Source organism: Zeus faber (genome assembly GCF_960531495.2).
Source record: "Zeus faber genome assembly, chromosome: 9".
NCBI classification, from domain to species: domain Eukaryota; kingdom Metazoa; phylum Chordata; class Actinopteri; order Zeiformes; family Zeidae; genus Zeus; species Zeus faber.
In genome coordinates this window covers 73,203-94,942 of record NC_137197.1, presented here as the reverse complement: position 1 = coordinate 94,942, position 21,740 = coordinate 73,203, and the positions used below count along the sequence as shown (strand labels likewise).

The 21,740-nt window shown below is 43.1% G+C and overlaps 1 protein-coding gene across 1 annotated transcript in view; it reads left to right on the top strand.

The window, feature by feature from the left end:
- Nucleotides 1-5,385: 5,385 nt before the first annotated feature.
- nyap2a (neuronal tyrosine-phosphorylated phosphoinositide-3-kinase adaptor 2a) overlaps nt 5,386-21,740 on the top strand; it is a gene marked incomplete at both ends in the record, with an annotated part of 36,598 nt that continues 20,243 nt past the window's right edge. The window contains 3 exons of the mRNA XM_080007272.1: nt 5,386-5,460; nt 5,842-5,895; nt 20,929-20,975. Of these exons, the coding sequence (XP_079863398.1) occupies nt 5,386-5,460; nt 5,842-5,895; nt 20,929-20,975 (176 nt within the window). The remainder of the gene's footprint in view (nt 5,461-5,841; nt 5,896-20,928; nt 20,976-21,740) is intronic.

Sequence of the window (21,740 nt, the reverse complement as noted above, 5' to 3'; positions counted from 1 at the left end):
TCCTCTCATCTTCTGCTTTTCTCCTCCTCTGGCTGCAGGTACACTTAGAGTATTACGACTATATATACTAGCATCTGTGTCGTAGTACTCCTATATATACGAGCGTCTTTCATTTCTTCTACTATATATACTAGCATCTGTGTAGTACTACTACTATATACACGAGCATCTGTGTAGCACTACTGCTATATATACTAGCATCTGTGTAAAATTACTGCTATACATAGTAGCATCTGTGTAGAACTACTCCTATATATACTAGCATCTGTGCATTACTTCTACTATAAATACTAGCATCGGTGTAGTACTACTAGTATATATACTAGCATCTGCGTAGCACTACTGCTATATATACCAGCATCTGTATCTTACTTATACTCTATATTCTAGCATCTTTGTAGTACAGTTATAATACTACTATCTGCGTAGCACAAGTTCAGTTATAATACTACTATCTTTGTAGTACAAGTGCAGTTATAATACTACTATCTCTGTAGCACAAGTACAGTTAAAATACTACTTTCTGTGGAGTATAGATAAAATACTTATATCTGTGTAGTACAAGTGCAGTTGTAATACTACTATCTGTGTAGGACAAGAACAGCTACTATACTACGATCTGCGTGGTTCAAATACAGTTATAATACAAATATCTGTGTCGTACAAGCACAGTTATATTACTACTGTCTGTGTAGTACAAGTACAGTTATAATACTACAATCTGCATTGCACAAGTACAGTTATGATACTACTATCTGCGCCGTACAAGTACAGTTATAATACTAATATCTGCGGAGTAAAAGAACAGCTATAATACTAGTATCTGTGGAGTAAAAGTACAGTTATAATACTACTATCCGTGTACTACAAGTACAGTTGTAATACTACTATCTGTGTAGTACAAGAACAGCTACTATACTACTATCTGCGTCGTACAAGTACAGTTATAATACTAATATCTGCGGAGTAAAAGAACAGCTATATTACTAGAATCTGTGTAGTAGAAGTGCAGTTATAATACTACTATCCGTGTAGCACAAGTACAGTTATAATACTACTATATGTGGAGTATAGTTAAAGTACTTATATCTGTGTAGTACAAGTACAATTGTAATACTACCATCTGTGTAGTACAAGTACAGCTACTATACTACTATCTGCGTAGTTCAAGTACAGTTAAAATACAAATATCTGTGTAACAAGTACAGTTATAATACTTCTGTCTGTGTAGTACAAGTACAGTTATAATACTACTGTCTGTGTAGTACAAGTACAGTTATAATACTACTATCTGCATAGTACAAGTACAGTTATAATACTATTATCTGCGTGGTACAAGTACAGTTATAATACTACTTTCTGTGTAGTACAAGTGCAGTTATAATACTAAAATCTGTGTACTAAAAGTGCCGCTATAATACTACTATCGACATAGTACAAGTACAGTTATAAGACTAATATCTGCGGCTATAATACTTGTGTCTGTGTAGTACAAGTGCATTTATAATACTACTATCTGTGGAGCACAAGTACAGTTATAATACTACTATCTGTGGAGTATAGTTAAAATACTTATATCTCTGTAGTACAAGTACAGTTGTAATACTACTATCTATTTAGTACAAGTACGGCTACTATACTACTATCTGTGTCGTTCAAGTACAGTTATAATACAAATATCTGTGTAGTACAAGTACAGTTATAATACTACTGTCTGTGTAGTAGAAGTACAGTTATAATACTACTATCTGTGTAGTACAAGTACAGTTATAATACTACTATCTGCATAGTACAAGTACAGTTATAATACTACTATCTGCGTGGTACAAGTACAGTTATAATACTACTATCTGTGTAGTACAAGGACAGTTAAAATACGACTATCTGCATAGTACAAGTACAGTTATAATACTACTATCTGTGTGGTACAAATACAGCTAAAATACTACTATCTGCGTAGTCCAAGGACAGTTATAATACTTGTTTCTGTGTCGTACAAGTGCAGTGATAATACTAAAATCTGTGTACTAAAAGTGCAGCTATAATACTACTATCGACATAGTACAAGTACAGTTATAATACTACTATCTGTTTAGTAAAAGTGGAGTTATAGTACTACTATCTATGTAGTAGAATCACAGTTATAATACTACAATCTACGTAGTACAAGTACAGTTGATATGCTTCTATCTGCATAGTACAAGTACAGTTATAATACTACTATCTGCATAGTACAAGTACAGTTATAATACTAATATCTGTGTAGTAGAGTTAAAATACTTCTACCTGTGTACTACAAATACAGTTACTGTATAACACTACTCTCTGCATAGTACAAGTACAGTTATAATACTACTATTTCTGTAGTGCAAGTACAGTTGTTATACTATCTGTGTAGCACAAGTACAGTTATATTACTACTATCTGTGTAGTATTGTTAAAATACTTCTATCTGTGTAGTACAAGTACAGTTGTAATATGACTATCTGTGTAATACAAGTACAGTAATAATACTACTATCTGTGTAGTACAAGTACAGTTGTAATACTACTATCTGTGTAGTACAAGTACATTTACTATACTACTATCTGCATAGTTCAAGTACAGTTATAATACTACTATCTGTGTAGTGCAAGTACAGTTATAATTCTTCTATCTGAATTGTACAAGTACAGTTATAATCCCACTTTTTCGTAGTACAAGTACGTTTCTAACACTATTATCTGCGTAGTAAAAGTACAACTATAATACTATTATATCCATAGTACAAGTACAGTTATAATAGTTATTATACTTCTACAGTGGTACCTCGACTAACGACTAACGATCTACTTACGACTAATCCAAGATACGAGTAGAGATAGTCGCGGAAATTTGTATCGCCTTGCGACCGACTGCTCGAATATATGACCGTGGAAATTTGCAGTTGGTGCGTCGGCCACCAGTCAGCAGTCAGTCAGCGGGCGACCTAATTTGTTTGTGCACTTATTTCGTGGCTTATCGAAATCTTTGCACATTTACTTACTGGGTTTGTGCTGTGTATTATGTTTATTTTTACCCTTCATGATTTCATTTTTTATACGGGAAAAATTACCTCTACATACAACTGTTTTAACATACGACCGTTCTTATCGAATAAATTACAGTCGTAAGACGAGATAACACTGTATCTGTATAGTACAAGTACAGTTAAAATACTACTATCTGTGAAGTACAAATACAGTTATAATACTGCTGTCTGTGTAGTACAAGCATAGTTATTATACTTCTATCTGCATAGTACAAGCACAGTTATAATACTACTATCTGCGTAGTACAAGTACAGTTATAATACTACTATCTGCATGGTACAAACACAGTTATAATTCTAATATCTGCGTAGCATCTGTGTAGTTCCTCTCCGGGAACCATCACCTCTCCGGGAACCATCACCTTACCGTGGTGGAGAGGTTTGTGCGTCCCCGTGACCCTGGGAGCTATGTCGTCTGGAGCCTTGTGCTCCTGGTAGGGTTTCCCATGGCAAACTGGTCTCAGGCGAGGGGCCTGACAAAGAATGGTTTCAGGGCAGGCCAGCAGGCCCTAAAGGGGGCAGCCCCCTCAGCTGGCTATCTGGCAGTGGGCTAACAACCTACTCCAGAGAACCTCTCCTTGTTACGAAACCAATCAGAAATAGCCGGACTGACCCTTGGTATCGACCCTTGCACGCCCCTGACTCACGAACAATCAATCTCCGATATCCCTTCCGTGTTGCCACATGGAACGTGCAAACACTTTGACGCGCAGGACACGCTACTCTTTTGTCTCGTGAACTGTCTCGTTACAACATCTCCATCGTGGGACTCTGCGAATCACGCTGGCGCGATAGCGGTGAGAAGAAAGAGGGAGACCACAGCTACATCTGGAGCGGCTCAAATGATAACAGAGGGCTATATGGTGTCGCCCTAGCAATGCCATGCCATGTTAGGTAATCCCTTATAGGATGGACCCCAGTCAGCGAACGGCTGCTAACCGCCCGTTTCCAGCACCAACACGGCAAGTTAACAGTTATTGTTGCCTATGCACCAACAGAGGTCGCAGACGACCAGGCAAAGAACACTTTCTTTGATCAACTACATCTGGCCATCCAGCAGATACCCCCTCATGACATCACTATTGTGCTAGCAGACTTCAACGCCACCGTCTCCTCTGCTTCTCGGGACTCGCAGACCAAAAACATCATTGGCCCAGAATCTCCAGATCCCGTCAGCAACAACAACGGTGACCGCCTCCAGCATCTATGCTGTGCTGGGGCACTATCTATTGTAGACACGTGGTTCCCCAGGAAGAACATACACAAATGGACACGGTATAGCAATGATGGCAAAACCTGCAAGGCCTTAGATCACATCATCATCTCCAGTCGCTGGAAATCCAGTGTTACCAACTGCCGTGTGTATCGTGGAGCCCAGCTAGGCAACACGGACCACCGATTATTGGTTGCGCAGTTGAGACTGAAGTTAAAGGCTGTTCCATCATCACAGGCACCACCTCGACTGAGATCTCCAACCGGTATAATGCCCTGGCCAAAGAAGAACTCACTAACTGGAACCTTTTTGTGTCCACAATTAACCGGGCAGCTGCTGACTCCATCCGACGCCCTCACCATACACCTAGGTGCCCCTGGATAACACCAACAACGCGAGTAATCATAGAGCTCCGTAGAGCAGCACGTCTTAGAGGCGACATGACTGAATACCGTCACCTAAATCGCGTATGCAACACCGCGATACAAGAAGACAGGGAGAGATTCTGGCAAGGAGAAGCAGAATGCCTGGAGTCTGCGGCCCAAAATAACAACTTCTCCCAAGTGTATCGAACCCTGAGGCGAGTGAAATCAGGCCCCCAACAGAAGGCAGTCCAGGTAAAGGACGCACAGGGTATCATATTGAACTCTGAGGATGAATGCATCAGCCGCTGGAAGGAACACTTCAGTAACCTTCTGCATCACCCCGCACCCCAAACCAACCCCACTCTCACCATTTCATCTAAAAATGCCAGCGCAAATGATAACTGCAGCATTGACCCCGTCACAAAAGTAGAGGTCATGCAAGCTCTGACCAAACTGTGAAATGACAGAGCCCCTGGTATCTGCTACATCACAGCTGAAATGATGAAATTGGGCGGTGACAACACCATTGACTGGCTCACCGAAATCATCAATCATGTCTGGATAACTGAGCACCCCCCGGAAGACTGCACCACGGGTATCATCCTCCCCTTCTGGAAACATGAGAGTGATAAAATGGTCTGCAGCAACCACAGAGGCATCACACTCCTGTCCATCCCAGGCAAGATCTTCACCTGCATACTTCTCACCCGGGCCCTTCCGGCCATTAGAAGCGAAAGATGCCCCAGGCAGGCTTCATGCCAAACCGCTCCACAACGGACCAGATCTCTGCCCTCCGCCTCATCATTGAGAAGGTACACGAGTTTCGCTAAATCAGACATCTCTACATTGCCTTTCTTGATCTTAAGGCAGCTTTGGACACCGTGGACCACTCCTCCCTCTGGAAGATCCTCACCATCCTTGGAGCTCCAAGAAAGATTACCTCTCTCTTCCAAAAGCTCTACAGCGATGCTGAAAGCTGTGTGCGTGTCAATGGCACAAGCTCTACCTGGTTCCCAATCACCAGCGGAGTGAGGCAGCGATGCGTAGCTGAACCCGACCTTTTTAACTGCATCATCGACCACCTGATGGAACGGATATGTGCACGTATTCCTGGGGTTAAACTAGGCAGTTACACCCTCACAGATCTGGAATACGTGGACGACACCACACTATTCTGCTCCACTCTTGACCAGCTAAAAGAAGCCTTGGAAACCTACCAAGAGGAAGCCAACAAACTGGGTCTGAAGGTCAGCTGGCCCAAAACAAAATTAATGCACATTGGAGGTGCCGCCCCCCCCCCGCTGCATATCAGTGGAGAGGAGGTTGAGTTTGTGACCTCCTTCACCTACCTTGGGTCCATCATCACCAAAGATGGCAACATTTCACCAGAAATAAACCAGAGACGGGCCCTGGCGCCAGTGCCATGAAAACACTTTAGAAGCCGCTGTGGAGACACCACTCCATATCAAGAGGGACCAAACTAAGGATTTATAACACCTTAGTCCTCTCCATCCTCCTCTACGGAGCAGAAACCTGGCCTCTCAACAAGACCCTGGCTGCCAGAATCGATGGCGTTGACACCAGAGCACTGTGCTCAATAGAGGGGATAAAATGGCAAGATAGGGTTTCCAACATCATGCTGCGGGAACGCACCCAACAGCCCCCTGCGTCCCACCTGGCAGCACAGCGTCGGATGCGCTGGTATGGCCATGTCAAAAGGCTCCCCTCGGATCACCCTACTCACTCTATCCTCCACTTCCAACCTAAAGCTGCCGGCTGGAAACGCCCCCGCGGTGCCCCCCGCACCCGATGGATTGATGCCGTCACTAGGGACCTACACCAAATGGACCTGTCGCTTGTTGAAGCCGAGTCCCTAGCACTGGACCCACCCAAATGGAGAAGATTGGTGAAACCGATTGGCTCTACACATGGTGTCGCCCCCGTCGCCGAGCAAGAGACCTGATGATGACGATGATGCGTAGTAAAAGTACAGCTATAATACTAATATCTGTGCAGTAAAAGTACAGCTATAATACTATTATCTGCATAGTACAAGTACAGATATAATACAAATATCTGCGTAGTACAAGTACAGGTATAAAAATACTATCTACGAAGGACAAGTACAGTTATGATACTATTATCTGCGTAGTAAAACCACAGCTATAAAACTACTATCTACGCAGGACAAGTACCGTAAAAATATGTCTATATATGTATCTGTTTAGTACAAGTACAGTTATATGACTACTCTCTGTGTAGTACAAGTACAGTTATAATACTAGCATCTTTGTAGTACAAATACAATTGCAATACTACTATCTGTGTAGTACAAGTACAGTTATAATACTATCTGTGTTGCACAAGTACAGTTATATTACTACTTTCCGTGTAGTACAACTACAGTTATAATACTACTATCTTCGTGGTACAAGTACAGTTAAAATACCTATTTCTGCATCATAAAAGTACAGCTATAAAACTTCTACAGTGTCTACGTAGGACAAGTACGTTATCAAGGTACTATATGTGTAGTACAACTGCAGTTATAATACTACTATCTGTGGAGTATAGTTAAAATACTTAAATCTGTGTAGTCTGTTATAATCTGACTATCTGCGTGCACAAGTACAGTTATAATACTAATATCTGCGGAGTAAAAGAACAGCTATAATGCTAGCTTCTGCGTAGTACAGTTACAATACTTCAATCTATGTAGTACAAGTACATGTATTATTCTACCATCTGTGTAGTACAAGTGCAGTTATAATACTGCTATCTGTGTAGTACGAATACAGTTATAATATTACTTTCTGCATAGTAAAAGTACAGTTATAATACTATTATCTGCGTGGTACAAGTACAGTTATAAAACTAATATCTGCGTGGTAAAAGCACAGATAAAATACTTTTTTCTGCGTAGTACAAGTACAGTTATAATACTATCTGTGTTGCACAAGTACAGTTATATTACTACTTTCCGTGTAGTACAACTACAGTTATAATACTACTATCTTCGTGGTACAAGTACAGTTAAAATACCTATTTCTGCATCATAAAAGTACAGCTATAAAACTTCTACAGTGTCTACGTAGGACAAGTACGTTATCAAGGTACTATATGTGTAGTACAACTGCAGTTATAATACTACTATCTGTGGAGTATAGTTAAAATACTTAAATCTGTGTAGTCTGTTATAATCTGACTATCTGCGTGCACAAGTACAGTTATAATACTAATATCTGCGGAGTAAAAGAACAGCTATAATGCTAGCTTCTGCGTAGTACAGTTACAATACTTCAATCTATGTAGTACAAGTACATGTATTATTCTACCATCTGTGTAGTACAAGTGCAGTTATAATACTGCTATCTGTGTAGTACGAATACAGTTATAATATTACTTTCTGCATAGTAAAAGTACAGTTATAATACTATTATCTGCGTGGTACAAGTACAGTTATAAAACTAATATCTGCGTGGTAAAAGCACAGATAAAATACTTTTTTCTGCGTAGTACAAGTACAGTTATAATACTATCTGTGTTGCACAAGTACAGTTATATTACTACTTTCCGTGTAGTACAACTACAGTTATAATACTACTATCTTCGTGGTACAAGTACAGTTAAAATACCTATTTCTGCATCATAAAAGTACAGCTATAAAACTTCTACAGTGTCTACGTAGGACAAGTACGTTATCAAGGTACTATATGTGTAGTACAACTGCAGTTATAATACTACTATCTGTGGAGTATAGTTAAAATACTTAAATCTGTGTAGTCTGTTATAATCTGACTATCTGCGTGCACAAGTACAGTTATAATACTAATATCTGCGGAGTAAAAGAACAGCTATAATGCTAGCTTCTGCGTAGTACAGTTACAATACTTCAATCTATGTAGTACAAGTACATGTATTATTCTACCATCTGTGTAGTACAAGTGCAGTTATAATACTGCTATCTGTGTAGTACGAATACAGTTATAATATTACTTTCTGCATAGTAAAAGTACAGTTATAATACTATTATCTGCGTGGTACAAGTACAGTTATAAAACTAATATCTGCGTGGTAAAAGCACAGATAAAATACTTTTTTCTGCGTAGTACAAGTACAGTTATAAAAGTAATATCTGCTTACTAAAAGTACAGCTATAAAACTACAATCTATGTAGGACAAGCACAGTTATAACACTACTATCTGTGTAGTATAGTAAAAATACTTCAATCTGTGTAGTACAAGTACAGTTAAAATACAACTATCTATGTAGTAGAAGCACAGTTATAATACTACAATCTGCAAAGTACAAGTACAGTTTATATACTTCTATCTACATAGTACAAGCACTGTTATGGTACTACTATCTGTGTGGTAGAAGTACAGTTATAATACTAATATCTGTGAAGTATAGTCAAAATACTTCTATCTGTGTAGTATAAGTCTAGGTATAACACTACTATCTGCATATCACAAGTAGAGTTATATGACTACTATCTGTGTAGTGCAAGTACAGTTATAATTCTAGCATCTTTGTAGTTCGAGTACAGTTATAAGACTACTATCAGTGCCGTACAAGCACAGTTATTATACTACTATCTGCGTGGTACAAGTACATTTATCATACTTAAATCTATGTAGTAAAGTACAGCTATAATAATACTATCAACCTGGGACAAGTACAGCTATAATGCTACAATCTGCGTTGAACAAGTACAGTTATAATACTACTATCTGCATACTAAACATATATCTATAATACTACTCTCTACATAGTACAAGTACAGTTATAATATTACTATCTGTGTCATAGGAGTACAGATATAATACTACTATCTGTGTGGTACAAGTACAGTTAAAATACTAATATCTGCGTAGTAAAAGTACAGCTATAAAACTACGATCTACGTAGGACAAGTACAGTTAAAACACTACTATCTGTGTAGTATAGTTAAAATACATATATCTGTATAGTACAAGTACAATTGTTATACTACTATCTGTGTAGTACAAGTACAGGTACTATACGACTATCTGCGTGGTTCAAGTTCAGTAATAATGCTACTATCTGTGTAGTACAATTACAGTTATAATACCATGATCTGGATAGTACATGTACAGTTATAATACTACTATCTGCATTGTACAAGTACAGTTATAATTCTACTAACTGTGTAGTACAAGAACAGCTAAAATAGTACTATCTGCATGCTACAAGTACAATTATAATACTACTATCTGCGTTGTACAAGTGCAGTTATAGTTCTACTATCTGTGTAGTACAAGTAAAGTTATAATACTACTATCTATGTAGTAGAAGCACAGTTATAAAATTACAATCTGCGTAGTACAAGTACAGTTGATATACTTCTATCTGCATAGTACATGTACAGTTATAATACTACTATCTGCGCAGTAAAAGTACAGTTATAATACTAATATCTGTGTAATACAGTTAAAATACTTCTACCTGTGTAGTACAAGTACAGTTATTACACTACAATCTGAATAGTACAAGTACAGTAAAAATACTACTATCTCTGTTGTGCAAGTACAATTATCATACTATCTGTGTAGTACAAGTACAGTTATATTACTACTATCTGTGTAGTTTTGTTAAAATACTTCTATCTGTGTAGTACAAGTACAGTTGTAATACTACTATCTGTGGAGTACAAGTACAGTTATAATTCTAATATCTGCGTAGTACAAGAACAGATATAATACTGTTATCTGCATGGTACAAGTACAGTTATAATTCTAATATCTGCGTAGTAAAAGAACAGCTATAATACTATTATCTGCGTAGTACAAGTACAGATATAATAGAAATATCTGCGTAGTACAAGTACAGCTATAAAACTACTATTTACGTAGGACAGGTACAGTTATAACACTACAACTGTTAGTATAGTTAAAATACTTCTATCTGCGTGGTACAAGTACAGTTATAATACTAATATCTGCGTAGTAAAAGAACAGCTATGATAGTATTTTCTGCGTAATACAAATACAGTTATGATACTATTATCTGCGTAGTAAAACCACAGCTATAAAACTACTATCTATGTAGGACAAGTACAGTAAAAATGTCTATCTGTGTAGTACAAGTACAGTTATAATACTAGCATCTTTGTAGTACAAATACAATTGCAATACTACTATCTGTGTAGTACAAGTACAGTTATAATACTACTATCTGCGAAGTACAAGTACAGTTGTAATACTACTATCTGTGTTGTACAAGTACAGTTACAATACTATATGTGTTGCACAAGTACAGTTATATTACTACTTTCTGTGTAGTACAAGTACAGTTATAATGCTACTATCTGTGTGGTACAAGTACAGTTATAATAGCTATATCTGCATCATAAAAGTACAGCTATAAAACTTCTACAGTGTCTACCTAGGACAAGTTGTTAGGAGGTGTGCTGAGTGAACCCAGGTGCAGAGAACAAGGCAGAGGCGAGGTGGCAAAAATAGAGGTTTACTCCAAACAAGTACAAAAAACTGGGCAAAAACAAATAAGAAGTCTCGGGAGCTTGGGACAAGAGCGTTGTCATGAGGTTAGACAAACTCAAGACTGAGCGCCCGAGGACACAAACGACAGGGTCTAAATAGGGAAGACCAAACAAGACACAGGTGAAACATATCATCTAATGAGGCAGGGTAATCAGGAACAGAAATAGGTGAAGCAGAGCAACCTTGAAAAGGCAGTACTGGCGGCATCTAGTGGCTGATGCTGGTAGGACCTGGGCGAACCCTGACAGGACCCCCCCGTCTAGGAACGGCTCCCGACGTTCCTCCAGGGAGTGTCGGGTGGCGACGGCGGAAATCCTGGATCAGAGAGGGGTCCAGGATATCCCGGGCCGGAACCCAGGAGCGCTCCTCCGGCCCGTAACCCTCCCAGTCCACCAGGTATTGCAGGGCCCTGCGGACCCAGCGGGAGTCCAGGAGCCGGCGGACCGTGTAGGCGGGCTGATCGTCGATGATGCGAGGCCAAGGTGCTGGTGACCACCGGTCGGAGCCGCGAGACGTGGAAGGTGGGGTTTATCCTCATCGACCTGGGGAGCAGAAGACGGTATGCGGCAGGATTGACCCGCCGCACGATCTTGAAGGGCCCAACATACCGTGGCGCGAGCTTGCGTGATTCCACCCGTAATGGAAGGTCCCTGGTGGACAGCCAGACCCTCTGGCCCGGACGGAGCATAGGCGCTGGTCTGCGCCGTCGGTTGGCCTGGATCTGCTGCTGCCGGGATGTCCTCAGCAGGGCCTGACGAGCCCTCTGCCAGGTCCGTCGGCACCGCTGGACGAACCGCTGGGCTGACGGCACTCCCACCTCCGCCTCCTGCTCCTGAAACAGAGGAGGTACGTACCCAAACTGGCACTCAAACGGGGACATGCCAGTGGAAGAGCAGCGCAGAGTGTTGTGAGCGTATTCCGCCCACACTAGATGGTCGCTCCAGGAGGCAGGGTTGGAGGACACGAGGCACCTCAGTGTTGTCTCCAGGTCCTGGTTGACCCGCTCAGTCTGGCCATTGGATTGCGGGTGGAAACCGGAGGACAGGCTGACGGAGGCGCCGAGGAGCTGGTGGAATGCTTTCCAGAACCGGGATGCAAACTGCGGACCGCGGTCTGACACCACGTCCAGGGGCAGGCCGAACACCCTGAAAACGTGCTGCACCATGAGCTCAGCAGTCTCCAGAGCTGAGGGGAGCTTGGGCAGAGGAATAAAACGGCAAGCCTTGGAGAACCGGTCTACAACGACAAAGATGACAGTGTGGCCCCGAGACGGTGGAAGGCCGGTGATGAAGTCCACTGAGAGGTGTGACCAGGGCCGACTGGGGATGGGAAGGGGATGCAGCAGCCCCATGGGACGTGACCGGGGGTTCTTGTTCTGGGTGCAGATGGTGCAGGCAGCGACGAAGGACCGGACGTCCTGCTCCATGGTAGGCCACCAGAAACGCCTGCGGAGGAACTCGAGGGTCCTGGAGATCCCCGGGTGGCCAGTGAGGCGGGATGAATGCCCCCATTGCAGGACTTGTGATCGGACAGCCTTCGGGACAAACAGGTGACCCGGGGGCCCGTTGCCGGGATCCGCCTCCCTCCTTTGGGCCTGCCGGACCTGCGTCTCGATTCCCCAGCGGACCGGAGCCAAGATGCAGGAGCTCTGGAGAATGGGCTCGGGGAGTTCAACCAGCTCAGGAGGGTCAAACTGTCTGGAGAGAGCATCGGGCTTGAGGTTCTTGGACCCGGGACGATACGACAGGATGAAGTTGAACCGATTGAAGAACAAGGCCCATCGGGCTTGACGGGAGTTGAGGCGTTTGGCCTCCTGAATGTATGTCAGGTTCTTGTGGTCGGTCCAGACGACAAATGGGTGTTAGGCCCCCTCCAGCCAGTGCCGCCACTCCTCCAACGCCAGTTTGACTGCCAGTAGCTCCCGGTTCCCTATGTCATAGTTCCGTTCCGCTGGGGTGAGGCGACGGGAGAAGAAAGCACATGGATGGAGCTTCCTGTCGTGAGTCCTTTGGGACAAAACGGCCCCCACTCCCACATTGGAAGCATCCACCTCCACCACGAAGGGTAGGGTAGGCTCTGGTGTGGCCAGGACAGGGGCAGCGGTGAACCGCATCTTGAGAGCCCTGAACGCCCCCTCAGCCTCCGCAGTCCAGGCGAAGCGGGCTGTGGATGTCCTAGTGAGGGCGGTGAGGGGAGCTGCCACCGTGCTAAAACCCCGAATGAATCGCCTGTAAAAATTGGCAAACCCGAGGAAGCACTGCACCTGTTTGACCGAGGTGGGTGGTGGCCAGTCCCGGACGGCCTCGGTCTTGGCAGGATCCATCTGGACGTGACCCTCGGTGATGACGAACCCCAGGAACTGAACGGTGGTGGCGTGGAACTCACTCTTCTCCAGCTTCACATAGAGGCCATTGGCGAGCAGGCGGTGAAGGACCTGTCTCACATGCTGTATGTGTTCGGGAAGGGTCCTGGAGAAGATGAGGATGTCATCGATGTAGACGAACACGGAGCGATTGAGAAACTCACGGAGGACGTCGTTTACAAAGGCCTGGAAGACAGCGGGAGCATTGGCCAATCCAAAAGGCATGACCATGTATTCATAATGGCCGGTAGGTGTGTTGAAGGCGGTCTTCCACTCATCCCCCTCGCGGACGCGGACGAGATTGTATGCGTTTCGAAGATCGAGTTTGGTGAAGATGGTGGCGCCTTGCAGTTGCTCGAAAGATGTGGACATGAGAGGAAGGGGGTAGCGATTCTTGACCGTGATCTTGTTCAGACCACGGTAATCAATGCAGGGACGCAGGCCGCCATCCTTCTTACCCACGAAGAAAAACCCTGCGCCCGCCGGGGAGGTAGAAGGGCGGATGAAACCTGAGGTGAGCGCCCCCCGGATGTACTCCTCCATGGCTGTAGTCTCAGGGGCAGAGAGAGAGAAGAGACGTCCTCGAGGAGGGCAGGTGCCAGGCAGAAGGTCGATGGCGCAGTCATAGGACCGATGGGGAGGAAGCGTGGTGGCCCGTCTCTTGCTGAAGACCTCCCTCAGATCGGCATACTCGTGGGGCACTCGTGAAAACTCGGGATGGATGGGACCTTGAATACGGACTGGAGCCAGGACACGGACAGGAGACTCGAGAGGGTGAGAAGACGGACTAGAACGAAGACAAGTGGTGTGGCAGGCAGGGCCCCATTCGGTGAGACACCCGGAGGCCCAGTCCAGATGTGGGTTGTGACGGGCAGGGGCTTGGGAAGGGGCCCGAGCTTGGACACGGACTGGAGACTCGAGAGGGTGAGAAGACGGACTAGAACGAAGACAAGTGGTGTGGCAGGCAGGGCCCCATTCGGTGAGACACCCGGAGGCCCAGTCCAGATGTGGGTTGTGACGGGCTAGCCATGGGTAGCCCAGGACCAGTGGAAACTCAGGGGAGTGGATGAGGTGGAGCTGGATTACCTCTGAATGTTTTCCCTCCAGTGACAGCCAAAGGGGGGCGGTCCGATGGCACACGCTACCGGACCCCAGTGGTCTTCCATCCAGGGCTGTCGCCGTGAGAGGATGCTCTAGAGGTGCCAGAGGGAGCTTTAGGGCCTTTGCTAGCCCTACATCCAGGAAGCTTCCTGCAGCGCCGGAATCCACCATAGCTTGGAGGGAGTGATGTTGATCTCCCCAGGCGAGGGAGGCAGCCAGCAGGACCCTGGTCGCCTCGAGCTCGGGAGAGAAGGTTGGCCTCGTCGCAGTTCTCCCTACCCTGGACGAGAGTTGGCTTTTCCCGAGAGCTCAGGGCAGGAAGAACGGAAATGCCCCGGGATCCCACAGTACAGGCAGCAGTGCTCTCTCATCCGCCGGTCACGTTCGGACCGAGAGAGCCGTGTGCTGCCTACTTGCATCGGCTCCTCCCTTGATGCTGGAGGCGAGCTCGGGATAGCCAGGAGATGCTCGGGAGGCCTCGTCCCCAGAGCCGCTCTGCGCGCTGGTGTTGGTGAAGCGGGGAAATCGCGTTCCCTTTGTCTCTCCCGGAGGCGGTTGTCCACCCGAATCGCTGCATCGATGAGCGTGTCCAGGTCCTCCTGCGCCTCCCGGGATGCCAGCTCGTCCTTGACCCCCTCATTGAGGCCCCCCTGGAAGGCCGCGATGAGTGCCTCGCTGTTCCATCCAGACGCCACGGCGAGGGTGCGGAATGCGATGGCGTAGTCCGCCACGCTCTGTCCCCCCTGGCGGAGCCGGAGTAGCCGTGTCGACGCCTCCCTCCCACTGACTGAGTGGTCGAACACTCGGCGCATCTCCCCGGCAAAAGCCTGGTAGCTGGAGCAGGCCGGGGTTTGCCGATTCCAGATGGCTGTGGCCCAGGAGAGTGCTTTGCCGGTGAGTAGCGTGACCACGTATGCCACCTGTGAGCGCTGGGTGGGGAACTGTGACGGCTGGAGCTCGAAAGCCAGGGAGCATTGTGTCAGAAAGCCACGACAGCCCCCTGGGTTACCGTCGTACCTCTCTGGCGCCGGCAGTCGTGGTTCGCGGTGCTCTGGAGGACGCGGGTCCATGGGAGGCAGCGCTGGCGCAGGGCCCATAGGTGGAGCCGGTGCCTGGCTCTGTTGGACGGCCTGGGCGAGCGACTGCAGGTTTTCCAGGACCTGTTGGAGAACCCGCTCGTGTCGGCCAATCGCAGCCCCCTGGTGCGTCAAGGCCACCCGCAGGCTTTCCACCTCTGGAGGCTGGCTCTCTGCTGGGTCCATGTTGCCGCTCAGTCTTGCTGTTAGGAGGTGTGCTGAGTGAACCCAGGTGCAGAGAACAAGGCAGAGGCGAGGTGGCAAAAATAGAGGTTTTACTCAAAACAAGTACAAAACTGGGCAAAAACAAATAAGAAGTCTCGGGAGCTTGGGACAAGAGCGTTGTCATGAGGTTAGACAAACTCAAGACTGAGCGCCCGAGGACACAAACGACAGGGTCTAAATAGGGACGACCAAACAAGACACAGGTGAAACATATCATCTAATGAGGCAGGGTAATCAGGAACAGAAATAGGTGAAGCAGAGCAACCTTGAAAAGGCAGTACTGGCGGCATCTAGTGGCTGATGCTGGTAGGACCCGGGCGAACCCTGACACAAGTACATTATCACGCTACTATATGTGTAGTACAACTGCAGTTAAAATACTACTATCCGTGTAGCACAAGTACAGGTATGATACTGCTATCTGTGGAGTATAGTTAAAATATTTAAATCTGTGTAGTACAAGTACACGTGGAATACTACTGTCTGTGTAGTACAAGTACAGCTACTAGACTACTATCTGCGTAGTTCAAGTACAGTTATAATACTACTATCTGCGTAGTACAAGTGCAGTTATCATACTAATATCAGTGTACTAAATGTACAGCGATAATGCTACAATCGCTTAGTACAAGTACAGTTGTAATACAACTTTCTGTGTAGTACAAGTACAGTTATAATACTAAAATCTGCAAAGTACAAGTACAGTTTATATACTTCTATCTACATAGTACAAGCACGGTTATATTACTACTATCTGCGTGGTACAAGTACAGTTATAATACTAATATCTGTGAAGTACAGTTAAAATACTTCTATCTGTGTAGTACAAGTACAGGTATAACACTACTATCTGCATAGTACAAGTACAGTTATATGACTACTCTCTGCGTGGTACAAGTACAGTTATAATACTAATATCTGTGAAGTACAGTTGAAATACTTCTATCTGTGTAGTACAAGTACAGGTATAACACTACTATCTGCATAGTACAAGTACAGTTATATGACTACTCTCTGTGTAGTGCAAGTACAGTTATAATTCTAGCATCTTTTTAGTTCGAGTACAGTTACAAGACTACTATCAGTGCCGAACAAGCACAGTTATAATACAACTCTCTGCGTTGTATAAGTATAGTTATAATACTACTATCTGCGTAGTACAAGTACAGTTATAATTCGACTATCTGCGTCGCACAAGTACAGTTATAATACTAATATCTGCAGATTAAAAGAGCAGTTATAATGCTAGCTTCTGCGTAGTACAGTTAAAATACTTCAATCTATTTAGTACAAGTACAGGTATTAATCTACCATCTGCGTAGTACAAGTGCAGTTATAATAATACTATCTGTGTAGTACAAGTACAGTCATAATATTACTTTCTGCATAGTAAAAGTACAGTTATAATACTATTATCTGCGTGGTACAAGTACAGTTAAAAAACTAATATCTGCGTAGTAAAAGCACGGATATAATTCTTTTTTCTGCGTAGTACAAGTACGGTTATAATACTAAAATCTGCGTAGTAAAAGTATAGCTATAAAACTACAATCTACGTAGGACAAGTACAGTTATAACACTACTATCTGTGTAGTATAGTTAAAATACTTCTATCTGTGTAGTACAGGTACAGTTATAATACTACTATCTGTGTAGTATAAGTACAATTATAATACTACTATCTGTGTAGTACAAGTACAATTATAATACAATTTTCTGCGTAGTAGAAGTACAGATATAATACTACTATCTGCGTGGTACAAGTACAGTTACAATACTAATATCTGCGGAGTGAAAGTACAGCTATAATACTAGCTTCTGCGTAGTACAGTTTAATACTTCAATACTTCAATCTGTGTAGTACAAGTACAGCTATAATTCTACCATCTGTGTCGTACAAGTGCAGTTATAATATTACTTTCTGCATAGTACAAGTACAGTTATAATACTATTATCTGCGTGGTACAGGTACAGTTATAATTCTAATATCTGCGTGGTACAAGTACAGTTATAATTCTAATATCTGCGTAGTAAAAGCACGGATATAATACTATTTTCTGCGTAGTACAAGTACAGTTATAAAACTACAATCTACGTAGGACAAGTAAAGTTATAACACCACTCTCTGTGTAGTATAGTTAAAATACTTCCATCTGTGTAGTACAGGTACAGTTATTATACTACTCTCTGTGTAGTACAAGTTCAGTTATAATACTATCTGTGTAGTACAGTTAAAATACTTCTACCTGTGTAGTACAAGTACAGTTATAACACTACTATCTGCATCGTACAAATACAGTTATAATGCTACTATCTTTGTAGTACAAGTACACGTGGAACTCTACTATCTGTGTAATACAAGTACAGCTATAATCCTTTGATCTCTGTTGTACAAGTACAGTTATTATACTACTATCTGTGTGGTACAAGTACAGTTATCATACTAAAATCTATGTAGTAAAAGTACAGCTATAATACTACTATCTACCTGGGACAAGTACAGCTATAATGCTACTATCTGCATAGTACAAGTAAAGTTATAATACTACTATCTGCATACTAAACGTACACCTATAATACTACTATCTACGTAGTACAAGTACAGTTATAATACTACTATCTGTGTGGTATAGTTAAAATACTACTTTCTGTACAAGTACAAGTAAAACTGGTAATACTGGTACTGGTAGCTCAGGGGATGGTATCTCAGGAGGTAGAGCTGGTGGTGTAGTGATGTAAAGGTTGCTGGTTGGATCCCAGGCTCCTCCTGCTAGCATGCTGTAGTGTCCTTGAGCAAGACACTTAACCCCTCATTGCTCCTGATGGCTGCGTCCGTCGTTGCTTGAATAATTGTAAGTTGCTTTGGATAAAAGCGTCTGCTAAATGTAACATTATAATACTACTATCTGCATAGTTCAAGTACAGTTATAATGCTACTCTCTGTGTAGTACAAGTACAGTTATAATACTTCTATCTGCATAGTACAAGTACAGCTATAATACAACTATCTGTGTAGTACAAGTACAGTTATAATACCACTCTCTGTGTAGAACAAGTACAGTTATAATATTACTATCTGTGTCGTACAAGTACAGATAAAATACTCACAGAGTATCCTAGCCCAGGAACCTTGCCCGGTAGCCTACCCCAGCAGCCTAGCCCAGGGGCCTAGCATACTGAGGATGCTTCTTAAGCTGCAGTCCCACGTTTTTCTTGATGTTCTTCTTTCTTTCTTGTCGTCTTTTCAGCAACAAGAGAGCGAGCTGCACAGATCAACCTTTTTCTTTTTTATCACCAAACTATTTGAATTCCTGCTTTTTACAATCCAGATGAGCTCATTGATCAGTTTATTGATGAGTTTATTGATGCAACTTATTGATGCAGTTTATTAATGAGTTTATAGACACAGCTTATTGATCCATCTTATTGATCAGCTTCTTTAAAGTAAGAGTCCAGCACTGGGTCAGTCTGAGTGAAAAAGACCAGATGAGCTGATGCAACAAGAACATATACATACCTACAAGTCTATGCACAGTGTACAAGTATGAGTATAAGTAAATATATACATGCACATACACTACATATGTGCAAGTACAAGTGCATGTAGATATGTACATGTAAATGTGAACATACATTTACACACACACAAAACCAAACAAGAATTGATAACTTGAAATTCTTCCTTTTTCTCTGCCTTCCTCCTGTGTTCTTCTGCTCCCTCTCTCCATCCCAGCATTACATCATACTTTTGAGGATGCTGCTGTTGCTAGGTTACCACTCATCTAGCTTCATGTTCCATTTTTAGATTTGCAGCTGTGAAAGAATAGGAAGGATGGGGGAGGGATGAGGAGAGAGGGAGAGAATGGAGGGATAGTCAAACATCAGCTGTTTAGTGAGAAGCTTGTAGGGTTAGTTAGTTAAGATTCCCTTATACTTATAGTTGGATCACAATAAAGATCGACATAAATACACAATACAATAAACATTCAAATAAAAAATTACACAACAATAAATTGGTCAAAAATACATAATTTTACAAGTTTGCATATTCATTTAAACGCCATTATTATATAAATACATGAGTTATCTTATAATTCATAAATTATATTTTTACTTTAATGTTTACAGATGTTAAAGATTACCTTAAAGATTAGGCTAATCAATTATGTGTTATTTTCTAACATCTTGTAAAATAAGTAGCAGTGCTAGAGGGATCTAGGGCTCAGATTAAGGTCTATTCCATAAGAATATAAACGGTTCCAAAAGGAGCAAAGCTAACCTTAACCCCAAAGCTACCCCTTACCCTAATCCTAACCCTAACCCCATAGGAAGATAAGCGGTTCAATAAGGAGCAACACAAAAGTGTGGTGCAATTCTTTGTGTGTCCAATAGAGAGTTAGGGGTTATGGTGGTGGTAACCCTAGAAATACAAACACTACTGAACAAACAACACGACCCAACATCTGACACCTGAACGTGTCCAGGTAAACATCAACTGAACTGACAGCAGAAGACCAACATTTGCCAGAAATAGCACCATCTACACATCTGTACGACACCATCTGTACGACACTGTCTGCACATGTGTATGACACTGTATGCACATCTGTATGACAGTCTGTACATCTGTATGACACCATCTGCACATCTGTACAACACCATCTGTCTGTAAGACATCGTCTGTACATCTGTACGACACCATCTGCACATCTGTACGACACTGTCTGCACATCTGTATGACACTGTCTGCACATCTGTATGACACTGTATGCACATCTGTATGACAATGTCTGTACATCTGTACGACACCATCTGCACATCTGTACGACACCATCTGTACGACACTGTCTGCACGTCTGTCTGACACTGTCTGCACATCTGTATGACACTGTCTGTACATCTGTAGGACACAATCTGCACATCTGTACGACACTATCTGTACGACACTGTCTGCACATGTGTATGACACTGTGTGCACATCTGTATGACAGTCTGCAAATCTGTACAACACCATCTACACATCTGTACGACACCATCTGTACGACACTGTCTGTACATCTGTACAACACCATGTGCACATCTGTACGACAGTATCTGTATGGCACCGTCTGCACATCTGTTCGATGCAGTCTGCACACTGTATGACGCGTCTGCACATCTGTACGACACCGTCTGCACATCTGTACGACACTGCATCTCCACTGCATTCCAACACTACTGAACAAACAATATGACCCAACAAGTGAATGTGTCCAGGTAAAGGTCAACTGAACTGACAGCAGGAGACCAACATTTGCCCGAAATAGCACCATCTACACGTCTGTAAGACATCATCTGTACATCTGTACGACACCATCTGCACATCTGTATGACAGCATCAGTACGACACTGTCTGCACATCTGTTTGACACTGTATGCACATCTGTATGACAATGTCAGTACATCTGTACTACACCATCTGCACATCTGTACGACACCATCTGTACAGCACTTTCTGCACGTCTGTATGACACTGTCTGCACATCTGTATGACAATGTCAGTACATCTGTACGACACCATCTGTACGACACTGTCTGCACGTCTGTATGACACTGTCTGCACATCTGTATGACAGTCTGTACATCTGTCAACACCATCTGCACATCTATAGTTACACACTGTGGGAACGAGACTGAGACTTAGAACAGTGATGAGATGTATACAGTGTATATAGTATATAGTATATAAAGTATATAAAGAATATATAGTGTATATAGTGTATATAGTATATATAGTGTATATAGAATATATATAGAGTATAAA